This window comes from Crocuta crocuta, unplaced genomic scaffold (genome assembly GCF_008692635.1).
Source record: "Crocuta crocuta isolate KB4526 unplaced genomic scaffold, BGI_CrCroc_1.0 scaffold24, whole genome shotgun sequence".
NCBI lineage: Eukaryota > Metazoa > Chordata > Mammalia > Carnivora > Hyaenidae > Crocuta > Crocuta crocuta.
The window spans coordinates 2,121,648-2,136,054 of record NW_027530974.1 but is presented as its reverse complement, the minus strand read 5'-3'; the positions used below and the strand labels follow the sequence as shown (position 1 = coordinate 2,136,054).

The window sequence follows — 14,407 nt, the reverse complement described above, 5'->3', positions numbered from 1 at the left end:
CAGTTAGTCAGGGGGGCAGAGGTGGGCCTGGGTATGGGCTTCATGGCTACAATGAAGGACTGCAAGGGGGATCTCAGGCCTTGCCCTCTCCACCACGCCTCATAACCCCAGGTGGGGTGAAGGCTCTTCCCGGAAGAGACTCTTCTCTTTTTTATATATATAATTATTTTATTTTATTTTTATATATTTTTTGAGAAAGAGTACAAATGAGCAAGGACAGAGAGAGAGGGAAAGAGAGAATCCCACAAAGGGCAGAAAGATAGGGAGAGAGAGAGAAAATCCCATGAAGAGCGGAGAGAGAGAAAGAGAGAGAGAGAGAGAATCCCATAGCAGGGCTTGAGCTCACCTGATGCAGGGCTTGAACTCACAAACCCTGAGACNAGGGAAAGAGAGAATCCCACAAAGGGCAGAAAGATAGGGAGAGAGAGAGAAAATCCCATGAAGGGCGGAGAGAGAGAAAGAGAGAGAGAGAGAGAGAATCCCACAGCAGGGCTTGAGCTCACCTGATGCAGGGCTTGAACTCAAAAACCCTGAGACCATGACCTGAGCCGAAGTCATATGCTTAACCAACTGAGCCACCCAGCCTTCCCCAGAAGAGACCCTTCTTCTTTCCAGGTAGCTTTGTCAGCTTTCCCTGGGCAGCAGACGCTATTAAAAAATAAGAATCTATTATGTGGCTTGTACATCATATCACATCGTTTCAGTCAGTTCTGTCCAGGTTTTGCCTGAAACCCAGGATAGTTTAGGTCCCTTGTGGAAGAACTTCATTCACTGGAGTTAGTCTCTTAGCGACCTGAGTCCACCCAGAGCCTCGCTGCAGTGGCCTGAGGTCTGTAAGGACAGCAGCAAGTAGGAGGCCTTCTAGAGCAGCTAGGTATGCACCAGGTGCGTGCTGGGTCCGATTATTCTCTGCTGTATAGATGATGAAACAGGAGCACAGAGAATGAGTGACTTCCCCGGCCTGGATGAAGCAGGAGGAGTTTAACCCCCACTGTCCTATACCTGAGCCTCAACCAAGCTCCCCTGTGCAGAGCACTCTTCCTCATTGTCTGGTGTAAATATGGTCAGTCAATTTCACAGATTCCTTCACTGCTCGCCAACTCTGATCCAGAAAAATCCCACAGACTCATTGTAGAAGAGCTGGGAGCATTTAGCAAGCCCAGGAAAATGTCGATTTCAGCAAGCATACACAGAGCTTTTGTAATATGTATTTTAAGAAAGAAAAGGCCTGTGTTTTATTCTCATACATATTCTAGAAGGATGGGACATGTCTTTTTAAGCCCAGTTCCAAAGTAGTTGTTTCTAAATCAAGTAATTGTAATTCCCAAATCCAGTTGGCAGTTAGGTAAGTATGCTGATGGGGGTTGGACGGTGGGGACAGAATAATTCTGGCTGGCACTGACCTTAGACACTGACACAGAGACGAGCTCTCCCAGATAATGCCAGCACAGACCTTTGTCTCTCCCCCAGTGCCCCTTGCCTAGAAGCACAGAATGTGGCTCTGGTCCAGCGCCATGTGGCTCACCCGAGGGGGCCCGAGTGGCAGGTCAGGTGCACCTGCGGGTGCTGAGTGCGCGTATCCACGGAGACGGCTTTGTCTGAACAGGGCATCTTTTTTCTTCCTTTCTAATTAAATTGTATAAGCAAGGAGTATCTAAAGTTATTACTTGGCATTGAATACCAGCTAAACTGTAGGTTTTTAAAACCCATCAGGCTGAATGTATGATACAGAGTGAATAAATGAGAAGGCAGAAACTTTGGTCTTGGCCCAAGGAGGGTATTCTGTATATTGAGGTTCTTGGTGGACCTTCAGGAGTGTTTTCTAGAAGATCTTTGCTTTTCTCCATAATTGTCACCCAAACCTTTTGGCTTTGTCTGCAGCACCTCCTAATTAGCCAGGTTCCCCCAGAGGTGCCCTGTCACCCACCCATGGAGTTTGTAGGGCCCCTGGTTCAGAGGTCACAGTGGAGCTGGATTCGAGTGTGGGGCCACCGGGACCCACCCTGGGGGCTCTGCACCTTTAAAACCATCCAGACCACATGGCTAATTTCAGCTCCTGCTCCTCTGATGCCATCACTTCGAGCGGGAGAGTGTTTGAAGGTTGGCCCACCTGAGTATGAAGCCTCTTAGTGGCTCTTTTGGGATCATGGAATTTCCAAGCTGGATGGGACCTTGGAGAGATGTTTGTTCCCTTTTCAGATTGACCCTCAAATCCCTGGTGGGGAGGTAATCAGTAGGTGAGAGCATCCTCTCCTAACACTGTGCTCCCAGAACAAAGATAAAAGCCATCATGGTGTTTCCTAGTGCAGAGAGGAATGATGCTTGACACCATCTCAGGTTTGGCTTGGATGCCTCCTTGAGCTTGGCTGTGCCCTGTGAGGCTGGGGCACCAGGTCCAGGCTGGTCTGGAAAGAGAAGCAGGTAGGAGGTGTCGATCCCTACTGGCAGCACTGTAGGAAGGCCAGGTGGCCAGCTGGACCAGCGGCTCCTGAGACAAGGCTTCATGGGGCGCCCTGTATGACCCTGCATCAGTACAAGAAGCCTGACCTCTGTAGCAAGGCTGAACCAGAGAAACAGGACTAGGGGGAGATCTATAGGAGGAGATTTTCTGCAAGGAAGAGGCTTACACAGTTGTGGGGGCATGTGAGACAGGTCTGAAATCCAGAGGGCAGGCTGGCGGGAAGAACCAGCTGGAACTCGGGCAAAGGGTGAAGTTGCCATCCACAGACAGGATGTTCTCTTTCTCCTCAGAGAAGCCTCAGCTCTGTTTTCTAAGGCCTTGCTACTGATTGGGTCAGGCTCACCAAGGTTAGGATAATCTCCCTTACTTAAGGTCAACTGATTATGGACTTCAATCACATGTATAAAATACCTTGATAGTAGCACCTCAGTTACTATTGATTGAAAACCTGAGGACTGTAGCCTAGTCACATTGACCCACACACTGACCCTCACACCCTCCTTCCAAGGAGCAGCTGTGGCCAGCTAATGACCCCCACACTTTCATGTCTTGCTCCCCTTGGGGCTTTGTCCTTTGAGCGACTGACCTGGGCAGCACACTTCCTTTCCTCCAGGAAATTTGCAAGAATCTGAAAGCTTCTAAAAAGTACATCCTGCCAGGATTACAGCCTCTGAAAAAGCTCTCCTGTCCCAACACCATGTCTCCAGTAAATGTCACCCAGTGGGCCCTAGGCTGCTCCTGTCCCCTGCGTGCTCAGACTGCTGTGGTTGTGATTCCCCCATTCTTCTACAGGCCAAATGCCTCAGTTAAGTCTTAATTACATGCTGTTCATTCTCATAACCTTCTGCAATTCCTCTGTTTATCGTCAAAATATATCAAGCTTGGAAGAGTAGCTTTTAAGCCTTCTCCATTAAAGTGTTAGGGGAAAAGTAATTTACCAGTAGGGATTTTTGATGTGGTTTTCTTGGATTCATTTGATTCTGTTTTTTAATTGGTGGATTGTTGCTAGGCCCGAAAGAATCTCCGTGAAATAAAATACAGTAAAACCTTGGTTCGTGAGCATAATTTGTTCCAGAAAGATGCTTATAATCTGTAGCACTCGTATATCAAAGCGAATTTCAAGAACCATCGGCTCCATTGTGATCATATGACATTCAGGATCACATACTACTCGTATTGCAAGACGTCACTCCCTTATCAGGTTAAAATTTATTAGAAATGTTCGCTCATCTCGCGGAACACTCACAGAACAAATTCCTCACAATCTAGGGTTTTATTGTATATGGAGAAGAAAGAGTGTAGACTGTCATTGTGGGTTATTTCTCTTTTTCAGTCTTCTAGAACAAAACTCAGTCCTACCCTGAATCCAGTCACTTATTCATTCATTCATTTATATTTTTTAAAGTAATCTCTATACCCGGGGGTGGCTAGAACTCACAACTGTAAGATGAAGAGTCACATGCTGTACCAACTAAGCCAGCCAAGCACACCCCTTCAGTCCTTCCCTGAAATTCATCAGATCAGCTGAATAATAAAGAGGCCCAATGAGACCAAAGAGTGACCTGCTAACAATTATAGTATTATATATGGTAATAAGCCATATTATTACTTTAAAAAGCCAACATACCACATTTTCCATATGCAGGCGCTCCATGCTTACTTAATGCTCACAACAGCCCATTTTACAGATGTCAGAACTAAGGCACAGAACTCATAGATGAGTCAACCATGGTCACAGGCTTCTAAGTGTTGGGAACAGGATTCAAACCCAGGCTGTCTGGTGCCCGAGTCCATGTTCTCCACGTTTAAATCTATGATACCTCACCTAAGATGACCTTTTTTTGTGACACTTAAATGTTTTACATAATGAAGGGGGGTTGGTTGCTGCCCATAAATGAAAATCTGCCAAGATGACTTTAGGTTGGGCCTACAGTACAAGGAGTCCTGTGCACAGCATGCAGCTCAGGCCACCCACGGGTGCTACTGACCAGCTGGCAGTTCAGAGCTGTGGATGCTTGCCTTTGGGTCACCTGTTCTGCATGGTCCCCAGGTCCTGAGGAGACGTTGGGACTGGGGACACCATTCCCTGCTAGTGGCAGGTTTCTCTGACTTTCAACTCCAGAGCTGGTGGCCCTGGCCTGGTGGCTGTAGGCATCTCCAAGATGTGTGCACCCTTATACCAAGTGCTCCCGGTTGCAGAGCTGGGAGCAGGCCCTTTGTGGGCGGAAACCATCTCCCTGCTGTCCCCACCCCCTCCCACCGGATGCCAGGACTTAAGGCTTTAGTGCTCTGATGTATTTCTTCCTGTCTTCCACTTCAGGAAAACTGATTTCTCATCATCCAGAAGGAACAGGTGATTAATGGCAAGCGTAAAGTGCCCGCGGTTCTTTAATAATTGCTTTTTTTTTTTAACATCTTTATAGCCACCTTCAGAATGTAGTCGATTTCAGGCAGTTGGGAAGGCATTTTTGGTGAGTCAAGGCAAAAAGGTCATTATATGCCGGAGTCATACCTGTGTCCTTATATCAAATCACTGTGTTTTTCCACTGCCCTGGCAAGAATGCTAAAATACATATATATTAGCTGGAGTGCTTTTACATTTTTCTACCTGATGAAATAAAGTAATATCTCTGCTAGGATTCCTAGCAAAAACAGAAGTGGAGAGGTCAGAAAATGGTTTTACTTATTCAACTCTCAGATAATGTGTCTGGGAGGCAAAAACATTTCTTCTGCTGTGGGTGAGGGTAACCATTTTGAGGAAGTATACTTAGCCAGTGCCTCTCAGTGAATGATCTGGGGATCTTGTTAAAATGCAGAAGCTGATTCTGGAGGTCTGGGTGGGGCCTGAGGGTCTGTGTCATCCCTGACAGACTCTGAGGTGGTGCAGATTTGTCAGGACCTCTCAAGGAATTAGACAGTCACTCGGAACACCTATAGGAGAGAACCGAGAGAACCTTACAGGAGAGAAACTGACAATTCATCATTGTCATATTGACAGTAACACTGACACACGCACTGGTCACAACATGTCATTTACAGCAAGGGAAGGGTGAGAAGTCAGACTGTGGAACCATTTGCCCGTCAAGGGACAAATTTGGCCTCCCCAAACCTAGACCCTCATTCAGAACGTTGCCTTGTGATCCTTCATGTTATAGCACAGAGTGTAGACTAGTGTGTGGGATTAGATGTCCCAAAGTGAGTCTTCAGTAAAGGAATCTAGTTGCAGATACTCTCATACTTATCATACCACAGAATTACCTATCACAGGTAGTAGAGAGATAAACCGCTAGCTGTGTGGTGTGCCTACTATACCAGCAATCCACTAACGTGAAGCCATTGTGCTATTTTGACATTATCTCTGACTTTTTTTTTTAAAGGTTACCTGGTTGGCCACGCGCTACCTTTTCTCTTCTGGGGGCTCCTAGGTGGATCAGTCAGTTAAGTGTCCTACTCTTGACATTGGCTCATGTTATAATCTCATGGTTCATGAGTTTGAACCCCATATCAGGCTCTGTGCTGACAGTGCAGACTCTGCTTAGGATTCCCTCTCTCCCTCTCTCTCTCTGCCCTTCTCCCATTTGTATGTGCATGCACTCTTTCTCTCTCAAAATAAATAAACTTTTTTTTTTAAAAAGGTTACCTGGATGGCAAAGTGCTAAATTTTCTCGTCTGATAAGGGCCTGTGCTGTGCCCAGAGCCGAGAACTTACTCTGGCTAATGCCAGTATCTGGTTCCCATAGCAGATCTATGCATGTGCTTAGTAAGTGAAAGCTAGCACCTGCACCAGTTTGTCCTTTCTAAAAAGTGCCTGATCTCTTATTTTTAAGAGCAGAAATACCAGGTCTGGAGTGAATACCTGAGTCCCACCAAGAAGTGATCTTTAAGTGAGCCTGGCCTGTGCATGATGAAAGGAAAAGCATCACAGTAAACGGCCAGGAGAGGGCTGCTTAATCCTGTTTTCTTAATTAAATGGCAAAAAGTCCTTTATAAGCTACATTCAGTGGGGCCAGGTTTCTCTCTTGCTCACCGGTAGCTGTGATGATGGTCTGTTTGCGGTGGAGCAGGAATGGAAATGCCGATGACTTTGTTCTTTCCTTGCAGTTGAGCTGGTGTGGATGTTGGCTGGCATGATGCCCTGTCCTTGTTAGGGCTGATTCTATCCTTGTGACCAAGTGTAACTTGTCTGTTTTCCCCTCAAACCTGCTTCCCCTCGTATTGCCTTTCGACCTGCTACCTCAGCTCTGGTCTCTGGACAACCAGCAGAAGGGGTGTAGCAGCTGATCTATAAATAATCTTTGGATACTGAGGCATATAAAGTACTCTCTCCTGAGGGTCTTTCCGGGGTGCCTGGGTGACTTAGTTGGTTTTGCATCTGACTTCAGCTCAGGCCATGATCTCACGGTCTGTGAGTTTGAGCCTCGCGTCAGGCTCTGTGCTGACAGCTTAGAACCTGGAGCCTGCTCCAGATTCTGTGTTTCCCTCTCTCTCTCTGCCCCTCCTCTGTTCACGCTCTGTCTCTCTCTCTCTCTCTCTCAAGAATGAATGAACATTAAAAAAATTTTTTTCCAAGTCATTTTAACTTTACTTTAGGGGAAACTGGGTGGCTCAGGCAGTTAGCATCCAACTTCGGCTCAGATCATGATCTCGTGGTTTGTGGGCTCAAGCCCCGCGTCCGGCTCTGTGCTGAGGGCTTAGAGCCTGGAGCCTTCAAATTCCCTCTCTCTCTGCTCCTCCCCTGCTCACACTCTGTCTCTCAAAAATAAATATACATTTAAAAAATATACTTTAAAAAAGCCACCTTTAGGGAATACTGCATATTGTAGAAGACTATCAAGCCAACAGACATGCTCTTGACAGGAAATGTAGGAAACGCGGCTTACATTCTAGTACTGAGGACCTTGAGTATAGGAGTTCACATACTAATCTGTGCTGGCTGGCACTTGAATGTTCTCGTTTAAGACTTCGTGACCCTCTTTTTTACTCAAGGTCTAGTTAAGAGCATAGATTCTTTTGCAAACAAGGGGGACCATGGTGTCCCTTCTTCAGTAGACATTTATCGAAGGCAGACAGTGGTGTTGTTTTGAAGCTATGAAGATGAATCGGACTTGCCTGTGCCAGCCAAGCTGGCTATCTAGTAGGGACAGAGGAAGGGGAGTGCGACACACTCATGTCATCCTGGGCTGCAGAATTCCAGTATGAAGGAGGAGCTACTACATGGTCCAAATCTGCTTTATTGATATTTTCCTGTGGTTTTTGTGGGAGGTTTTTGGGATTTGGGGGAGAGGGGGGAGACTTGGTCTTGTTCAAATAGATTAGCTATGATCCAGCTTGGTCTATGTTGGTTTCACAATGTGAGTAGGTCGCCTGGATCTCTGAGCTCCAAAGGAGCACTGGAGTCAGGACCAGAAGGGAGGATGGTGCAGGTGGGTGGGAGTGAGCAGGTGCTCTGTCCAGCGGTTGAGGGGGTCCCCTAATATGGCATCGTGAAGGGGCAGAATGGGAGTAGGTGGGCCTGAGAGGGAACCTGCCTTACAACAAGCTCAGTAACATCCAGAGAGCAGAGGAAGTAGAATTGTGTGATACAAATACTATCCCCGTACAAAGCAGTGTTTCCTCATTTCTGGGCTGGGGCCACTCCGAATCACAACGTTCTTTTGCCACTGACTTGCTCTGTGACCTCGAACAATGATCGCTCCCTTCCCAGTTCAGGCCTCAGCCCAGCTCACCCAGCTGTAAAAACAAGGATCTCAACATTGACCTACGATGTCGGGCTCCCATGGCGTCCAGCAAGTAAATACGATTTTATAGTTGTGGTTGTTCGAGAAGTGCACTGACTGTAGTGCTCCCGTGGCTCCTCCAGGCTGCGGGGCAAGGCGCTCACGTCTCTCTTGTCCCTTCTGTGTTCCAGGAATAGAGCTGTGCCCCCCTGGAAAACGGTTCATGATCACGATGGTGGCGAGCTTCGTGGCCATGGCCGGGCAGTTCCTCATGCCCGGGCTGGCTGCCCTGTGCCGGGACTGGCAGGTCTTGCAGGCCCTCATCATCTGCCCCTTCCTGCTCATGCTGCTCTATTGGTCGTGAGTATCCTGCCCACAGGCGTCACCGCCTGGTGCATCTGCAAACGCTTTCTGAAGGGCGTGTCCCCTGGGGAGGAGACACATGAAGCAAACCACTGGGGTCCCACAGTGCGCCGGCTTCTTGCCGGTTTCAGCTTGTGCTTTTGGTGTGTGTGAGGCAGTTTTTCTCTTTTATGAAATTTCATTTTTTAAAGTTGATCTTGGGAAATGTTGAAACATACACAAAAGTAGACAGAAGAGGGGAGCCCTTCACCTGGCTCCAGGAATCTGCCCTCTTACCAGTCTGCTCGGACGCCTGCTTGCTCGGTTCTTTGGACATGATTTTTATGAATTGATTTGCAACAGGAAGATTCTTGTATTGGGAGGTGGGGAATACAGAGATGTTCAAGGAGTGACTTAGGAAAGCCCCCTTATGACCTCCAGATTCAGGATAGACAGAGAGAGATGGCTCATGCACCAAATCTGGCTCGCCATCTGTTTTGGGAAATAAAGTTTTATTGGAGCACAGCCTGCCCACATGTTTACATAAGTGTCATCACCTCTGGCTGTTTTCATGCTACAGTGGTGGAGTTGGGTACACCACAGACAAAGTGGCCTATAAAGCTGAATATATATCTTCTGACCCTTTACGGAAGAAGTTTGTCCTCCCCTGCCCTGGATGAGTCCGCTAGGACTTTTAGAACCACGTGTGACTGGCTTTTGGCTGTGGTGAATGTAGGAGGGAAACAACCAAACACACAGGGCCAGGGGGTCTGACCTGAGCAACATCGATGTTTATCAGCTGGCCGAACAGCCAAGGTTGGAAAACCCTGCTCTTGGATAGAGAGATGTTCAGGGGGAAAAAAATGAGTGTTCGGCTTTTTTTATAAATAACTCTTTTCTTTCTTTCCCAGCCCCTCCCAGCCCCTCTTCATGCCAACACTCACTTCACACACGGTGCGAGACACTGTAGTGTAGATAACACATGCAGCGCTGTGTTGTTCTTATTTAGTCACTGATGAAAACCAAATTCCTGGCAAGAAGTCAGTTGTGTCGTAGCTTTCAGGAGCAGAGAGGGCTGTTAATCGGGCTTCCTTTTCTAAGGTGCCAGGGAAGGGAAGAAAGCACCTACGTTTTAACTTCCCAGTGCTGGGCCCTAGCCTCACCCTGCTGGTAGGTCCTGCAGCAGAGAAACGGGGGGTGGGGGGAAGGTGAGGGCACAGGTACATTCTCCCCAGAGCCCGGTTCTTGCTCCCTAGATCAGGAGAGCCTCAGCAGCAGTAGAGGCTGGCAGTGACAGATGAAAAGAGGCCACCTGCCGAGGAGCCGCTCATCAGGGGCCAAAACTGTCCCCACCTCCTCTGCTCCTCTCCCCGCACTTCCTCCAGCCTTGCCTGCCCACTGGGGTTGGACATCACACCCCCTCCCGTGGGAGCTGTGTGTGTTCTGGGATGTCCTGCTCCCTCCAGCAGGGTCTCAAGAAACAAGGAATGAAATTGTTTCCCAAAGCAGGATGGAGTAGGCAGTTCTTCCTTTTAATCCTCTACACAAGTTCTTCCTGTTCCTCCCCTTGCTGCATCTTGAGTCGGCTTTGCTTGTTTTGGAGTTCAAGGGCATTTATTTATTTAACAAATGCTTCTACCGTGTTTGCTCCATGTCAGACACAAACTGCAAGCTCTGGGCAAATAGTAGATTATTCAGTCTTTGTATTTCATCGCCCCATTGTACAGATGACAAAACTGAGGTCCCCCAGCTGGCCCTTGAACCCAGGCCTCTCTTACCACATGCCGCGCTGCCTCCTGCCTTCCCTGCGCTTTTGCCTCTTGTCTCTGACCGCTGGAGACCCTTGCCCTGGAGGATCCTCTGTGAGGTCTGGCATCCTCTCAGCCATCTCCTCTCACTGTAGTGCCCAAGGGCCCCCGGGGCTGTCTGCTGGCCCCTGGGGGACTGGACGAGGTAGGCACAGCCTCCTGGGGGCTNCCCCCCACCAAGCTCAGCTTTGAGTCTCAGCAAGGTGCTATTCCCACCTGTCCCAGTTAGGAGGACACCTGGCAGGGGAGAAATGGAACAAAAAGGTTTTCCTGGAATAGGTTCGTGGGCCTGACCCACATGGTAAAGGACTGGGGGCTTTGTTTTTCATATGTTATTTTTTATTTAAATTTAAAAGGTATATCAAGGTTTAATGGCAGGTAGGATATCCATTTATTTAAATATATTATAAAACCTAAGAAAGAAAGTCCTTTAAAACTCACAAATGTAAAAACAAAACTTTATAGTGAAAAAGAGCATCCAGGGTACTTTCATAAGTGAGACATGTGCAGTCCAACAGATGACAGACGTGCTGAGGCAGTGACGCCATGTGATTACAGCTCTGGCGCTGCCCTCGGGGTAGACCAGCTCTACCCAAATATGTTAACGTGATGCAATCATCATAATACAATAGAACCTTGGTTTGCAAGCATAATTTATTCTGCAAACATGCTTTTATCCAAAGCATTCGTAAATCAAAGCGAATTTCAAGAACCATTGACTCAGCTGTGATCATGTGACATTCGGTGTCACGTACTACTTGTATTGCAAGACATCATTTATTTGTCAAGTTAAAGTTTATTAGAAATGTTTGCTCATCTTGAGGAACACTCGCAGAACAAGTTACTCGCCATCCGAGATTTTACTGTAATTATTTTTTATTTATATTATTCTCTAAGGTGCTTGGCACAGGTCTGACCTACAAGGGCTCATAAATATTAGCTACTTTATGAATGTGATTGTATCACCTGTTCACATGCATGGAAACCAGGGTGTGGCCAGGAGCAGGCTAAAGAAATCAGTGATGAGAAACATATTCCACCTTTACCTCTAGCCTTGAAAGTCTCTGTAAGAATCATGGTCTTTTTATCGCCTGCCACCCTTCCTCCCACCTGCTGCAGTAGGAAATTCATCACTCCTGAAGGCTCCATAGTTGGACAGGATGAAGTAGGTTGCTGGGAGAGGACAGAGCTGCAACACCAGCCAGCAAGGCCAGCTGTTGGTGACAAAATATTAAAAGCCTCTCGCTTTCCTTTTAATGAGCAAGTATTTATGATGACTGCCCAGGTGCTCTTAGTACCTCTAAGAGCAGATGGAGAAGGAGGTGTGTCAATAAGGACCATAAGCCAAACTGCATAACACAGTGTCACCAAGACATAGGGTCTTGGCTTGGGAGCAATAAGACAAAGGGCAGAGATTGGCCAGAAGGGATTCTATGGTCCATACGGTGGGCTGAACTGACTGGGGCCCTCTAAACACACAGCCAAGGCTGGATAAGATACTGTATCAACCAAATATTTCCTCAGTGCTGAGCTCCAGTGCCAGAAAGGGGAACTCCCAGGGCCCAGAGCAAGGAGAATGTTCAAGCAGGAGTGGTCACAGACACAGTCTGCAGAGCACATGAGCCAGAAAGAGGCCCAGATGTTTAACAACTGCATTGAGGGCTAGAGCTGCAATCCCAAGCCCTCTCTGCGTTTAGAACTGAGCTCCTGGAGTGAAGCTAGGACTCTGAACTATACTGTTCTAATAACAGAGTTAGAAAGTCTTTGCCCACCACAGGGACACACCTCCAAAGCTGGCTAACACTTCGGACTGAGGGCAGAAATGATCCACCCTTAACACAGTGGAGCCTTGAAGTCTTGCACCACACATGACAATGGCTTCCAAATTTTAACCGTTCTCCAAAGCTGAGAAGTTAACGTAAGAACCAGTGAAGCTCGTTGGACTCTCTGGAGAATCAATGGAGAATGAAACCTCCCATGGAGAATCACTGGAGCCAGGCACTCAAGACTCATGTGGAAGAAAATTGTCATCAAGGATGAACTCAACAGCCAAAATTCACAGGGTCCATGGGAATCCATTAGGAGGGCTCAGAACTATAAATGGAGAAATTTGCATCTCAGGAACTCTAGGAAATATAGCAACTTAAAGAGAAATGGATTCAAATAATGTATTAAAGTAGTCACCACCACCTTGTGCCAAATGCTGTCCACGTATTCTAGATAGGACCCAGGCATGTGAGCAAAAATCTCTCCTCATTTGCAGCATACATTACAGTGAGTTATATGGGGGTGGAAGGGAGGCCAGAAACCATAAACCCATAAACGAGCAACTAATATTCTTCAAATAACCAACGCTATGAAGACATGAAACCGACCAGTGGGTAGAGAGGAGTAGTGATCAGGATGGCATCTCTGAGGAGTGACATTCAGGCTAACACCTAACTAAAGGATCAAACAGAGGAAGTCACACAAGGTTCTGGGTGAGAAAATAGGCAAATGGGAACGGCAGGGCAAAGGCTGGCTTCCACTAGAAGAGGAAGAAGGCCATTGGGGCTGAGAACAAAGGACAAGCTCAGACACACAGTGGGGTCAGACCACACGGGGCCTTCAGCAACATGGGTTTGTTCTAAAAGCATGAAAACGCTTCAAGGTTTAAGCCTGGGAGGAGTGTGCTCTGGTCGGTGCTGTGAGAAGGTCCCGTCTGCTGTTGGTGGCTGGGGGAAGAGTGGCCGAGGGGAGGATGGCCACTGCACGGGCCGGGAGAGACAGGGCTACATCTGCACGTCTGCACCGGGGGCAGGTGACTTCAGGTGTGTTTGGGAGTGGCCCCAGTTAGGGGTGCTGCCGGGCGCATGAGGACAGGAGAGCAGCGGCCCAGGCTGTTTCCTGGGGTGCAGAGACAGGGCTCTCTGTGGCATGGAGACCCCACCGGGACTGGAGCATGAAGTCCTGTCCTGAGGGTAGAGCTCAGAGAGTCCATGACCAGAAACAAGGTGACCAGCTGCCGGGGGATGGGGGGTGGGGATTCAGAATGGGACGGTTTGATCCAGAGAGCAGCAGGGTGGCAAGCTCAGAGCCATGACTGAAAGCCAGCCCATTTGGAAGTGTGGGTTTTGTATTACCCAGGTGTGGAGTGAGGCCAGCAGGTCAGGAGATGATGGCCACTGAGGAGACAAGTTGCTACTCTCGGTTCCCTAGAGAAGGGGGCACACCACGTCCTGGGGGCCTCACAAGAACGCACCAGCTGGTCAGGAGGCAGAAGGAAGGAGGGGAATGTGGGCAAGAGCTTTTGCTGTGGTTTCTGCTGGAAGTAAGGGGTGAGGAAGGGTAGGCGGGCTCCAGGTTGGCCAGTTGGAGTAATTTCTGCAGGCCATGGAGCACAGGGGCTGCCCCTGGTTGTCTGGCATCTGGCCCTAGGGTGATCGGAGCAGGTGGACAGCAGCCGGAGGGTGAGAGCCACAGAGGAGGTGGTGGGGGGTATGGGCTCTGGTTGGTTTGCATCTGAAAGGTATGCTCACAGGTAAATTGTTGGCTGTCCCTAAGAATTGGCTGACCTTGGGAGGGGCAGTCTTTCCTCCCAGAAACGTCAGAAAATATAGATAATAAAAGGGCATGATTAATACACGGCCCTATGGCAGCTACAGGATTACAGAATGCTCTGGAATGAAGTGAGCCCAGGGCTGGAGAAGCCAGTCAGGAAGAGGTGGCAGCAGCAAAGGTATNGGGGGTTGTGAGGACAACTGAATTCTGGGGCAGATGTGGCATGTGAATGATTTGTGCTCCAGCAAGTAAAGCCAAGATAGGAGATTAATGTCACTGCATGAGCTGCCAGGGATGCTTATACCTCCCAGGTCCAGGCAGGACCAGGCTTAGGTGAAGGGAGGGCTTCACAGGTGGCCCAGGAGAAGGAAAGGATATGCTTGCTTGGGAGCTGATATTCCAGCATGCTTCACAGAGTCAAATTGAGGCACATTGTCGTGAAGCAAAAACAGAAGAGAGGATTCTGTGAATATTTCTTACCTGAATAAAAATCCTGTCAGAAGTAGTGGGTAACTCCACGGGCAGATGCTAGTGCCTGA

General features: G+C 48.2%; 1 protein-coding gene across 2 annotated transcripts in view; it reads left to right on the top strand.

Annotated features, from left to right (window-relative positions):
• Positions 1–14,407, top strand: part of SLC22A23 (solute carrier family 22 member 23) — a 181,660-nt gene that overhangs the window by 124,092 nt on the left and 43,161 nt on the right. For both annotated transcript variants that reach the window (XM_077770032.1, XM_077770031.1), the window contains exon 3: positions 8,370–8,538. In XM_077770032.1, the coding sequence (XP_077626158.1) occupies positions 8,370–8,538 (169 nt within the window). The remainder of the gene's footprint in view (positions 1–8,369; positions 8,539–14,407) is intronic.